Below are 14,276 nucleotides of genomic sequence, written 5' to 3'. Positions count from 1 at the left end.
ATCTAACAAATACTTAGGCAGCACACCCATTTTGTTTAAAAATAAAACTTTCTATAAGTTTCCAAAACCCTTATACTTCTGTCTATGTACTGACACGGCCAAAAGGAGGAAAGGAGGAGTTTGAGCCTTTCACGACCTGTGCCAGGTTGTGTTGCACTTTGGCAGTTTGCACATCAATGTCAAAAATCAAGGGCACAACTTTGGAAAGAAAATGGGGTCAAAAGGACTGTAGCTGCGCATCACCAAATCTGAAAATGAAAAAGAATAGTTTGGGCTTTTTGTTTTGAGGACTGTGCCTGTAACAGTGCCTGACAATTCAAAACAAATGACTAAGATTTGCACAAATAGTCCCTGATTTTTTTTAAAAAGGTTTGGAGTTACACATGTGTGGTATTGTGTGGGTGCAGCTGTCAGAAGAACACATTTCTCTGGAGGGGAGAGAATCAACATTAAATCATTCTGATAAGCTCCAACACTGACATGGAACGATTTCAATTATAAATAGTTTAAAAAGTTAAATAGTGACTAAACTACTACTTGTATATTTAATAGCTGCATTAATTAATTAATAACAAAGTATCAGTCAATATCACCATAATATATAATGCAAGCGTGCCAGATTTATACAAAAGGTTCAGGATAATTCCCATCAGCTGTTCCTGGATAGAAAACAAGATGACAGGCTAACAGAAAATCAGTATCTTTTTTTGTTATAGTGAATTAAACTATTTTGTATTTTACTGTCCACCCCAGTGGCTTGTATGACTGAACAGCTGGAGTACCCCCACTGGAAAAAATAAGTGTGCTAGAATGGATCTGCTGGGATTGGCTCCAGAGCCACCTCTACCAGGAATTGGATAAATGGAAGAAATTGATAGATGGAATAATGGATGGATGATTGTTTTTGTTTTTTTGTTGCCAGACAACGATGACACTGAGGCCTGGAGATGGTTACATAACAACAAAATGGGTCAATTATTGGTTCAAAATCCTCAGAGTGGTACTCGCCTAAATGAAAAGTAAAAATGCGTACATTTACATATTTTAAATTAAAATATTTAATTAAAAAACATATTGACAAATATTTCAGCTCTACTACTATGTATGACAGTTTGGGGGGAATTTATTCAGACACCCAAAGCTCCAAGTCAGAGTAACATGGAGTGAAAGAGCCCAAACCATCGAAATTGTGATGTTTAAATTGTGCATACAAAGGGGAAACTCACTGTGAAATGATGTGCTGATAGGATATATATTTCTGAACTGTAAAAGTGTTTTCAAGGATATTTCCCTACACCGCCTGTCTCCCTGGTGGGAGGTCGGTATGTGCCTGCTCATATAAGGCTAATGATGTAATAACCATGCCTCCGACTGATCCAATCAAGCTTCAGCTGAAACTATAACCTTTCAGCCACTTGGGACCGTTCTAGTTAAATAAAGACTATTGTAGCCATCTGCAGTAATTTTTATTTAGTGGAATAGGTCTGTGGGGTGGGGAGGTCAGACAGTTCAGACACAAAAAGAAGGAGCTGGGGTGAATGTGGGTTGCACAGCAGCTTGCAGGAATAACTGAAGGGATGGTAAAGAGCTCAGGCGGCTCTGTGTAATCAACTTATCTGTTAGGACAGCTGCTGATTTTGACTATATGATCTTCCCAATTAATGCAAAATTAGTGCTTGAATATTTAATTTGGACTTTTGGATTTTACTCTAGGTTTAGCTGTAAAATTTTAGTTCTGTGTGAATTTTTTTTCCACCCACAAGAGCACTGTATGACTGCAAATCTTTATGCAAATATTCCACTATGAAAATCTGTTTTTCCTTGTACTTTTTCACACAGCATGTAACAAATTAAAATATTAGATCTACTTGGTGCTTATTCAAACATTTAAATTAATTTTATCTAACCATTCCAACACATTCACAAATATGAATGCAGGGATGAACAGCTGTAATACTCACAACACCTATTTCCCTACACCACAGTCTGAATGGAACAGAGAGGCCTGCAATAATCACTCAGGGTTTCCATAATGGATTCATCGTCTAGTAACTGACAACTGCCAATCTCCCCCAAGTGTAACTTGTTTTTCAGACATTCCTGCCTGATGTTTTAGCCACATTGGAAAAACAGGAAATATCTCCACAAACAGCGGAGTGCTGTGTATGTGCATATTTAATCCAATGTATCTGTTTAATGGCTCACAAACAACAGTAATGGCATTAATAATAAATTAAACATGCACACGTACTCACACACCAGCAACCCAAGCTTTGTTTGGTCTAGAAATTGTAGCTCCCATAAGCTGAGGCACTACAGCACGCACGTGTGAGTGGGTTACTGACAGTTTTCCCTGAGATGTCTGCTCTTTACCTATTATTATTGTTGTTGCTATTATTTTTTTTAATTATCATGTCTGGTTGACATGATCGGCAACTCATTGATACCACTTGCAATCCCTCTCCTATCACCTTAAGTGTGCCGCAAAATCATGAATGGTGCACATGCATCATCAATCATATAATTAACACAAATATAAATGCGTGCGTGCACACACACACACACACACACACACACACACACATACACACGCACACATTCACACACTCATGCACAATCGGTTACCATGAGAACAACTATGCACAAAAAGAGATACACACCCACACACAGGAGGCAGATGATGGTGTGGAACATATATGATTTTTGATCCACTTCTTATCACGTTATTGTCATGCAGCAACACAACCAGACAACGGGCGTGTGAGCGCCGGTAATGAGCCTCTCATCACACCACACAGCTACGTACACATCTCTGCACGATGAGAACAGCGCATTACGGCAAAAACACTGCCTGTTTCAGAGCATTTTGTTTCATATCATTAAGGACAAAATAGTACCGCTCTCACATTTGCTTTTTCCCCCCCACTCGTACAGTCGAGCGACATGTGGAGCAGAGTCACATGCAGACGCGTTGTGGCACAGGCAACTGTCATCTGTGTGATGCACTGAAGTCTGTACCAACACATTTGACAGTTGCATCATTTGAATTATAGTGGGGGAGAAGCTCTGAAGTAGAAGCCTTTAAAATGCACATTAGACCACACAATGACATGCACATTTGCACAGCGTGTGTGTGCATGTCTCATATTGAACTGGAGCTTTAAAAAGAATTTTTTAACTTAGTATTCATCTCAGTCTGGCTTCTTAATATACGAGCCAGGATGTCAAGGGTCCCCACAAGAGTAATCATATCTTTTCATGAGCTTGAGTCACACGATGAAACTCTAAAGTTGGTCTTTGTCTACATTTCAAAAGTTTGATAGCCTCCTCGTGGTGGTGCTCCGAAGAATTTGCTGAAACCAAACAACGAGTAATTCCAGATGGATAGATAACACAGGCTTCACCATCAGTCTGCCCACCTGAGTGTGGTTTGTTATCTAAAACTAGTCCATAGTCTATTACCATGGACAGATACACATACACCCCCAATCTATTATTGAACAAAAGGCTCACGCCTCCGCTCAGCCCTTCAGGGAGGAATCCATCCCTCCATCCCAGAATAATTTCACACATCAGTAGATACACAAAAGAGGGAGAGAGAGCGAGAGAGAGAGAGAGGAAAGGGAAGGAAGAGAGGAAAGGACAGAGAGCAGGAGGAACGGCCTGGGTAAAAAATGTATGGGGTCACAGCTCAGTGCTTGTGGGAGACCAAGGTGTCAGGGGGAGCCATGCGTGACAAAACAGAGATCCTTTTGCGCACAGGGAAACAAACGCACATGCACACACAGCCACACACACACACACACACACACACACACACACACACACACACACACACACACACTTGCAAAGTGATGCACATGCCAAGAAAAAGGTGAGACTAAGGACATATCAGATGAAGACATGTAAAGATTGAATCTGACTTAATAAGAGGCATTCTCGCTCAAACGAAGTCTTAATCTCTTTATCTATCACGCTCGTTTTTCGTAGCCTCACACACACACACGCACACACACACACAAACTAAGGATAATCCTGATTCTGCATGGCTTTTATAAACAGCATGTAAAAACCCAAAAGCCATTGACGATGAGGACACCCAAAGCCAATTCTTGATTTGCTTATGTACAGACATATGGAAACAAAGAATTATATAGAAACACACACAAATGGATCTACACAGTAAATAATTACACACACACATGCATACAAATATTGAAGAGATGTGCCCAAGTAAATAAAATCTCCAAATTTAACAGCTGGCTTGACAGCTGATTGGTCCAGAAACCCCGCATCTAAAAATGTTTTGCATTACAATCTATTGTGGACATTCAACAGTACACGCAGATAAAATTTCAGGACAATGCTAATTTAATATCCTATACGCTGATGACAAAAACTGGTAGATTTCTTTGAATGTCTGCAATTCAGACAGATTAAAAAAAAGTCAACAGACAGGGGAAAAAATCAATTCTTTTGTCGCAGCAGCTTCAAAATAATCAATGGCAATAATCTAGGGTTCCTTGCGCCGGATGCACAGGCTGAAATACATACATGCACTAAACGCACAGTGAGCATACACATGTCTCCCACTAAGAAAGCACTAAGCAAGAGGAGCAGCAGACACAATGGACTGTTTAAGTATGCGGAAAACTTTATGCCTGGGTGGAAGAGGAGCTTTGAAGAAATCCGCTGAGGGACAACCAACCTCCCCCTGAACTGAGCCTGCACCTCCTCATCAGAGAGGGAGAGAGAGGCATGGGGAGTGGTGTGTGTGTGGAGGGGGGGCAGTGGTACTGGGGGTGTAGAGACAGAAAGAGATGGAGAGAGAAGAGTTGGAAGGGAGACTTAGGGAGACAAGAAGGGAGTAAGGCCAGGAAAAGGGGCAGAAACAAGGTGTGCTCGTCTAATTCAGAGCATTGTCCACAATTGCTTGTGGTTGGCTGATGTGTGGAAGTCCCTAACCGGTAGCAGTCACGTTGCTCTGAAACACACCGCAAACACACACACACCGCACATGCACACTGCTTATTCATACAAACACACTGTTCAGTAGGCACCGTGCTTAACTATGACCTTCATTGAGATGGATTGCATGAAAAATGTAATGACTTTCCTGAGAGAAAAACCACAGGCCAAATCAGCTTTGCATTGCATAATAATGCTGGACTTGGTAATCAATAACACAAACACACATCCATAATGGAGTGCACAGTCTGCACATGGAGAAAATGTCTCAGCAGAGGCCAACCACATCACAATGGATGGAGGAAACCACCAGTGGAGGGGCTGTGCGATGCATAAACAAGGAGGTATTGACGATAAATGCCTGCAACCATTTCCACCCATCAGACACTTTTCTAAGCTAACAGCTTAAGTCTGGAAACAACATGCAACTCTGAAAAGCTTTTCGCACGCCCAAAATGTTCATCTCAGGGTTATCCTTGGCCCTAAGTAAATAGCTGTCCCGAACCTAACTTGACCCAATTTTACATTCTTGGCTAAGTTATCTATTGTTCACACAGCAAAGATGATGCTAATTTTGGCCTAGAGCAAAGCGATCTCTGCTCTTTATGAATGAATGGTAGCTGTGTTTGCTTTGGAGCCAAAAACATACAACAGTTTTATCAACTTTCTCTGGTTCCATAGCAAAAAATGTATCTTACTGACCAGACCTTCTTTGAACCTAGTAAAACGCAGCACTAGAAACAATCATATCTGTACCCTCATTCCTTGTTTTTTCAGCCTATAAGCCTTATTGTTTCAGACCTCAAATCCGCTGTTTCCTATGCCCTACCCCAGAATGGTTTTGGGTTACAAAGAAAAACAGACAGCAACATGCCAAATGGAATCTATACTCTGTCAGATTTTCGCTGTGAGTTCAGGTTGCTGATGGTTGTTTTTTGGGCTTTTTTTTTGTTACTTCCCAGTGTCACAGTTTTAGGATCCCATAATGAAAAGCTGCCATTGTGTTTGTTTACCTCCTCTTCATCTCTCAATGTGACATTAGTTAGAGATGAGTCACCAGCCAGGAAAAAAACAAAAACACTGTTCATCTTTGTGTCACAGATATTTCCCTCTTGAGTGTGTCTCATTCTCACCTCGTTGGTGTTCCAGCGATGGCGCTCCTTGGGCAGAGAGGAACATTTGGGTAGACACTCTAGCAGCTTCTTAGGAAGGTAAATCTTCAACTGGCCGGGCTCATCTGAGGTAGGGAAGAAAAAAAAGAAGAAGATTAAACAGGATAAATGACAGACGAGTAGAAAGAGAGGACTAATTGCACATTAGACACAAAGACACCTTGAGCAGAATAGCAGAATTCTTGGATATGGCAAAGGAAAATTATGAGTTAAAATTATAAGTACAATTTTAAAGGTTTGATGTGAGAGATGTGTTCTGTCCATCTTGTACTTGAGTGGGATATTTGAGATTTATCAGGAATATTTTTGGCATAGCAGTGGAAAGAGATGTCTGCAAGGAAGTCTGAATGAGAAACCGATGAAGTTGGGTTTAATATTTCCACATCATCTTTATGTCACTGGGCCTTAATATAGCTTATTATCTATGTGTGATTCAAAGTGCTACACATGAAAAGGAGAACAGAAGTCCTCCAGTCGAGGTAATCAAGTTAACAATAGCTAAGCTTGCAGAGGGAGTGGCGGCTGGGTTACTTTTGGACCGCAAGTGAAGATGCACCTGGGGCCCACCCACAAACAGATTTAGATAAAGAAGAATCCATTATCATACATTATCAGTGCATTTGGGGTTGATAACAATCACAGCTAATCACAGGGGCATTACTTATCCCCATTAAAAGCAATGCTTTTCCCACAGTGTTACACACACAGTTTGGTAATGAAGTGGAGAACCCAGAATAGCTCTCCCTGTGATTTAACTAATATTCTTGTACAGGAGGCAGAGTGACGCGCGAGTAAGCAGGATCAGACCATGTACATACACATAGGGTAATGCGTCTATGTTAATCTGTTCAATAGAAATCTCCGTATTTCTAGTGTTACTAAACACTAGATAAACAAAATGCCCACTATTGAAATTTAGACCTTATTTTACTATAGTGCACATAATCTCTGTCTGTCTGTCTGCAAACTCCTACAGTCAGGACAGGAGCAATCACACTTGACACATATAGGTCCCTGAAGGGTTCACTAACCAACAGCTAGTCATTACAATAAAACCACTGTATTATTTTAATTTCACAATAAATTCTACCTTATCAATATTGAATATATTCATTACTAATATCCCTAAATTGTGACAGTATCAATAAACTGAAACAGTAAATTTTGAAGTCAAGTTTACTATACTCTGTGATTGTATGAACTGGGATATACTAGTTAAAAGGTGCCAAAATTGATTTTTATTAAAATGCTAGCCAGATTTCTTCGCCTCTGGTTACAACCTCTTTGAGAAAATGTGTAAAAACTCTCGACAAAAAAAACATTGCAGGTTAATTTTGTTGTGTGTTTATTTATTCATCATCCACCACCCTTACATGAGTGAAAATTCAGAAATACAAGCTTCTAAACCCAAGTGCCTTTTTAAAAGGAATTATGGATGCTACCTTCTTTGCTGATTGGCGGATGGCAGTCAACGAGGTGAATATCAGGCTATATTTGTGTTAGGCTGATGAATCTTTACTGAATTCAAAATAGACACTGTAGTTTATTTTGAGTCAGTCCCACATACATTGTTTTTCTGAGCAAAAATAGCCTCCAAATGTTCACTGTTTTCTCCTGACTAATGTTTTCTAAAAACTACAGGGCCAAGCTTTTTTTTTTTAGAAAATTGCTCTGCTTTTTTTTTTTTTACATAACAATATAATTGTGGCTCGTTTTCAAACATTTACGTAATTAGCAGAGGAACCAAAGGGCTGAGAGCCACAGACAGTTATACCTTATGCAGTATACAGTATAATTAATGTTGTGGAGGGCACTATATGAGATCGCCACGGCAGAAATATAGTCATACTTGACAGCAAAGCTGATTGTTGGTGTTGAATTACCAGTGAAACTACCCCTACTGTGCTTCTCTTCCTACTGCTGTGCGCGGAGAATCACCAAAATACCGAATAGGTGCAGGGAAGGTAAAAAAATAAATAAATAAATAAAATAAAATCCACCAAGTCTCAGCCTCAGGAAAATACCACCTCACCAGTGTGTCCACACAAAGACAGACCCCCTGTTATGTGTTTGTGAGTGTGTTCCCAACGGGTGTGCTTCTCAGAAGTCAAAGCGAGCAAGCACTCAAAGGTTATTGATAAGCATTTGAGTAGAGGGCGTCCATTCATGACTCCCCTGGGAAGATAGGAATTATACTCTACCTGAGGGAAGATGACAGAGCAAGAGAAAAAAGACAGATAGGTAAGGTGGGAGGGTCAGCATGGGAGACAGAGAGAGGCAAGATGACAAGGAGCCAGAAAGATGCTGTTAATGAAGAAAAAAAAAGAAATTTGGGAGACTGGAACAAACTAACACAAAGATGCAAAGAAGAAGAAGAATTGCTGTAGCAGGACAGGGGAAGGGGCTATATGTGTGTGTGTGAGTGTGTGTGTGAGTGTAAGTAGCTATCTGAGCATGTGTGTGTGTGTGTTTGTGTCAGTAGGAAGTGTGTTCAGGCACGTATGCTCCCCCTAATCAATTATGCATTTATTAATAGAAGGCCTGAGAAGACAGAATTTCAAACAGCTGAACTGTGCAGCAGCTTAGTTAAACAGCTGAATGGTGCAGCTTAGTTAAAGCCTAATTTCTTTTTTAGCAGCACTCCAGCCTCTCTGCTATGAATGCCAATCAGCGTTTAGACCCCACCCCTCCTGGCTATAACCCCCTCCCTTCCTCTGCTGTTCTGAAGAATTCTCATCAGAGCCTCGCCTTTGAAATGTACCAGAACCACCACATCAAACAAGCCCGTTGCACATGCGCAGGCACGCATACACACACAAACACGCACGCATGCATACACATATGCATGCTCATACATACAAACAGACACATACAGCAGTGCCTGCTGATCAAAGAACACACATCACAGTATTTGTCCCAGAGTGACTTCTTCTTTTTTTTTTTAAACGAGTGACCTTGGTGCCCAAACCCCTTTCAAAGCACACCTTCATGGACACAACCATCATCTTAACCTGTCCTCGCATTTACTCTCCCTGCTAACGAGGAACGGAGGACCAACTTTGCAGATTTGTTGAAAGCTGATGAGCTTTTACACCCCAAAGAGTTGTATCTTGTATTTCTAACAATCCTGAACTAGAGAATGCGTCCCTGTTTTGAAAAGATTCAGCCTCAGTGCTGTTGCAATCGTCCTTTCCATCTGCTCCAAATGACTCTCGGTGGAGCCATACTATTGTGTGACATGGGGTAAAAACTTGTCTTTTGTTTTCTGGCTACCCAGGAAAATGAAGCATCCTGGGACCCAAGGAATGCACATCTAAATATGAAAATCCGACGCTGTTCGCCTTTACATTTGTATTTAAAATCATAAAACACTTTCAATACCTGCATTGCTTCGTGCGAGTCCCTCAGCAGCACGCCACAAATTCTGGGTGTACACAGATCACTCACTCACTTGCTAATCTAGTAAAAACGAGTCCAAAAGAGTGACAATGCCTGAATGCTAATGTGAAACTGATGGCTCATTAAGTCATATAGAGGTATGTGAGCTAAAGACCGAAAATGTTCGACCAAAGTGAAACATTGCTTTGGGTACACTATCAAATGCCACCATTTAGACTGGAATCACACAGAAGAGCGGCCTCCGACTGATGAATATTTTACCTCATAAAACTGTCATCTCCATATTTAACACAGAAACAAGCCAATGCCCTTGTGAGATGGCTGTCAGTTAATTATAAAACTCTCCTCAGTAAAGAGAGAGAAAAACGCTCCAAATGCAACTCTTAACTCTCCCCCTACTGATATTAGGAGGCGTCAGGGGAAATTTTCACATTTTCCCCCTTTTCGGGATGAAATTAATGTGACAGAAAGAAAGGCTCATTGCACAGCAGCTAGATAGAGGGATGGCAGGGAGGAGGGTGAGAGGAGGGCAGCAGGGAGAGCCAGGGCACGGAGAAGATGGTTTGGGGGGTGGGGGTGGCATGGGATGAGTGAGAGTGCAGGAAGAGGGGAGGAGAGACGAGAAAAAGAGGGAGAGCAGGGGGCGGGGGGGGGGGGGGGGGGAGATAGAGAGATGGGCGTGCATGCTAATTTTATCATTCTGCTGATAAACTTTTCCTCCAGTAATCCTCCAGCTGGGACGTGAGAACAGATAGGAGACAGGGATAGGCTCGGGAAGCCTTGGTTTTTATTAAACAGTCATCAGAAATAGAACCCTCTATTCTATTCTATTCTATTCTATTCTATTCAGTCCAGCTTTCATTCCCTGTTCAGCATGGTCTGGTGCAGAAATGAATAAGGGGTTGAAGTAAGGGGTGGACAGGGTTGTTGTTGGGGTGGGTGGTGTTTAAATATACCCCCCAACACCACCACCACAACCACCACACTCCTAACCCCCTCCACTGCTAGCCATCACTTCACTAAATGTCCGTCTGCTCCTCCTCGCATCTGTTTATTTTCCTCCAATTTGTCCCTCTAACACACATGCACACAGAGGCACACACATGCATTTGCTCCATGTCCTCTGGAATCAATAGCCAATCAAAGCAATCATTGCCTTTATAGTCTGTCTAACAGACAAAAGCAATCGCACACATGCTTGCTACACACTCACACACATCCGCGGCCATGCACCGACCCCAGATTACACACTCCATCTCACTTCTAGTTTAACAAGGCCCATTGAGGATTATAGATACATAATGCCATGTGTACAGATTAGGTGTGACAATAAACTACTGACAGCCAAAGTAAGCCCTGCCTTCTGTATGGCTATGTACAGGAGTGTGTGCGTGTGCCCACTAATACTGTACTGGCATGCATGAATAAACATGATGTGTAACAGGGCTGAATTGGAATGACGTCTCAGCAGAGAGAAATAGAGATAGTGTGTGTATGTGTGTTTGTGCGTATGCGTAAGAGTGATCAGTTACAGGGCAGATGAGGAGGAGACCTCAGTTCCCGCATCGCATCATTCTGCCAGAAGGCTTTTATGCTTGCTCCCAGAGTCACCCTGTGCTACAGACAAATGTGCGGGTGGCACTTAAACACCCTCACAGACAGACATGCACACACAAACTGCGCCAAGAGTGTTTGTGTGACTCTTACTGTTGGCTTCAGTGTCGTCACTCTTGGGAGGGGTGTGTCCAGTGTAGCCAACAGCAATCCTGACCATTCGCTCTGGATTTCTTATCTTCTTCAGTCCTACAAAAAGAGAAAAAGAAGAAGAAGAAAAAAAAAAACAGGGACATATTTAGGAGACACTTCAGGCTTTGGTTTCCTTGGCAGTCGTACACCTCACCTCAATCTTTCTCCTCTAAAGCCCAGAAACAAAACTCCAAGTGATATGCATGTGGGCTGATCCATTTTCTGATCCACTAACTTGCATCCATCGTGTCCCCTGATCGATTGGCCACAGAAGATACACTGCCTCTGTGTGTGTGACTAACTTGTTCCCAGCTTTAGTTTCTCTTCACTCTCATCATTTCTCTGTTTCCCTGACCACTGTTGCTATGATACAAAGTAGACCAACCAGCACAGAGGGAGATGGTCTTCCAGGCTATATGGTGGATGTTGTTCTGATGCCCACTGGTGCCATCCACATCTACCAGGCAGGGGGAAGAGTGGAAGGCTGTCTCCTGCCTTCGTCGCCACAATTCATTTGGCTTTCATTCAGCAAGGCTCAGACTTTTAAATCATTATACCCAGACTACACGCAACACTGAAGGGGCAATGGATAAAACTCCAACACACTGTGAATCTGTTTGCGTGAGTAGGTAGGGTATAGTATGGGCAGGGGGGAAGGTTTAATATTTATGTGGTACACTGCCTGCTGATCTGCCCATGGGCCTTTTGTCTCATCAACAGTTCTAGTCTTTTCACGCAACGGGACTCTCAACCCACGGCCTTCCTTTCGCCTTTGGCAACACTCTGCATGCTTGCTTGCACGCATGGATATATGTATATGCGTGCCTGACTTTAAGTGCTGTACACACGATGTACTGCAGAAATGCATGACGGTAGTTCAAGTGTTGCCAAAAATTGCCCCTTTGAGAAATCGTGCTCAGTGTTGCTCCCTAGTGGAGAGAGTGCTGAAAGCTCTCGCTGACAATTTTACTACAGCTTTGATTATTTAACCCCCCCCCCCCCCCCCAAAAAAAAGAGTTTTCCATTAATTAATTAATTAATTTTAATTGCTAAGGAACTGTGGTGTCTGTAGCAAGGGTTCTCAAACTTTTTGAGGCGAGGGAGAAGATATTCTCAGGACTGCCTCACAAAAACTAAAAACAATTTAGATGGTTTAGGTGTAACATCACTTTTCAGAGCAAGCTGATAATGAAAGGTATGCAACAGCAAGAACTGTCTATTAGACACTGAGAGAAATGACTGGTTTCATGACAGATTGACAGGATGTGTCATAGCCATATCAGGGTTTATATTGGGCCAACACAAAGGGAGGGAGTAATGTACACAATATGCTTGTTTTGTTGGCATAAATGGTCCCCCATCTGTGTATATATATATCCACTTTTTAATGAAACAACACAATTTTATGATCTACTATAAATTAATTTGGGACACCTGAGGGGGACAGACCCCGTTTAGAGAGCCATTGATCATTTACAACACAGTCTGCTGCTAAGTTTGCTGCCCTCTTTTGTAAATTTAACCCTTCGTGGCATCAGCAGTGCTTTAAAGACACAAAACGAAAGAGGCGCTGTGAACAGAGTAACAACCAGGGGGTATTTATAAAGAAATGTCAAACACCACGAGTAAAGAACTCACAAGTTGACACAGAGATAACATTGCAACCCTTAAATAATTCATGAATGAATAAATAGTAGTCTCAATGAAATGGTGACTGTGTGTGAGAGATGATAACGACCTCAAGAGTTTACTTAAGGGAGTAAAAACACAAACAAACAACGACCACAAATGGGGGGGGGGGGGGGGGGGCTGGAATCATTATGACCTAAAACTGACACACATACACACCAACCCCTCCCAAACCTATATGCAGCCAAATTCTCACCTTCAGCGCCTTAGCAACCATAAGGACACATTAACACTGAAGGGACAAAACACACTCACACACACCGAAACACACACCGATTGTGATTAAATAAATACACAGCTGGTCGAGGAGGTTGCGTGCCTGTCAGGAAAGAAATTAGCAATTCAGTGGTCTACTTTATGCTTAAAGAGAGACACGGACACACACACACGCACACACACACACACACACACACACACACACACACACACACACACACACACACACACAGAGCAGCATCTGAATTCCTTCAGCGTGAACCACTCTTCTCTTTTCCTCTCATCCTCCATCCCCTTAATGCTAAATGCTTAAAAAGCATTCATAAGCCAGCTACTCGAGGGGGAAACGCTGGCAAGCATCGGACGGTGAAAAACTACCGTATCCCGAATCAGCCAGAGCCCACCGACAGGACAACTCTCCTCCTGTTATTTATTTGCTTTCGGTTAACCGTGCTCCACACAGTCGCTGGTTCAGCACCAGCCTCGGTGTTTTCGGGACGGGCTAAAGGAGAGGGAAAGCCCCGCCGCTATCTCTGCCCTCCTCTATCCCTCCGTCCCTTCCTAGCCTCGCATGAAACCCGAAGAGCGAGACTCCGGCACCTTAAATAAAAACCGTTATTTCTCTCTTACCTTCCGGCTTGTTTTCGGCAGCCATTTCCCCTCCGCCGCGCGCCTCATCCCTCCTCCTCCTCCTCTTCCTCCTCCTCCTCGACTCGACCTAGTGGTAGTGGGAGGGGGGGGTGGTGATGGTGGTGGTGCCGGTGAGGGAGGTGGGGGGGAGGACCACGCGCGTGCACAAGGAGGACAGCTCAAGGAGGGGGCGGGGCTGAGAAGAAGGGGTGGGGAGGGTGAGCCTGCCGCGTTCAGCGCGGCTATTGGTCCAAACAGAGAGGACTGACAGCGGGGATCCGTGATGGTGACTCGCGGAATTCACCATCCCTCCGCTTGTTCCCCTTGACCACGCCCCCTCCTCGCCGTTCACGCGCACTCTTTCTCTCTCTCTCTCTCCCTCTTACCCCTCTCACGTCACTGAACGACGTCTGTATTCGAGGACACCTTGACAGCCTCCCACAGCATCATCATCAT

General features: G+C 42.9%; 1 protein-coding gene across 10 annotated transcripts in view; it reads right to left on the bottom strand.

The window, feature by feature from the left end:
• LOC147330248 (calmodulin-binding transcription activator 1-like) overlaps window positions 1–13,962 on the bottom strand; it is a 59,787-nt gene extending 45,825 nt beyond the window's left edge. For all 10 annotated transcript variants that reach the window (XM_086291891.1, XM_086291897.1, XM_086291896.1 and 7 more), the window contains exons 1-3: window positions 13,821–13,962; window positions 11,247–11,342; window positions 6,102–6,205 (exon numbers count right to left, since the gene is read on the bottom strand). In XM_086291891.1, coding sequence (XP_086148017.1) covers window positions 6,102–6,205; window positions 11,247–11,342; window positions 13,821–13,845 — 225 coding nt within the window. In that variant the 5' untranslated portion in view covers window positions 13,846–13,962. The remainder of the gene's footprint in view (window positions 1–6,101; window positions 6,206–11,246; window positions 11,343–13,820) is intronic.
• Between the last annotated feature and the right edge of the window lie 314 nt (window positions 13,963–14,276).

This window comes from Aulonocara sp. 'chitande type north' Nkhata Bay, linkage group LG5 (assembly GCF_057382095.1).
Source record: "Aulonocara sp. 'chitande type north' Nkhata Bay isolate Kocher_YH1m ecotype deep benthic linkage group LG5, A_spYH_male_GT1.1, whole genome shotgun sequence".
NCBI classification, from domain to species: Eukaryota; Metazoa; Chordata; class Actinopteri; order Cichliformes; family Cichlidae; genus Aulonocara; species Aulonocara sp. 'chitande type north' Nkhata Bay.
Note: the sequence above shows the minus strand (reverse complement) of the source record. Positions and strands in the feature narration are given on the sequence as shown.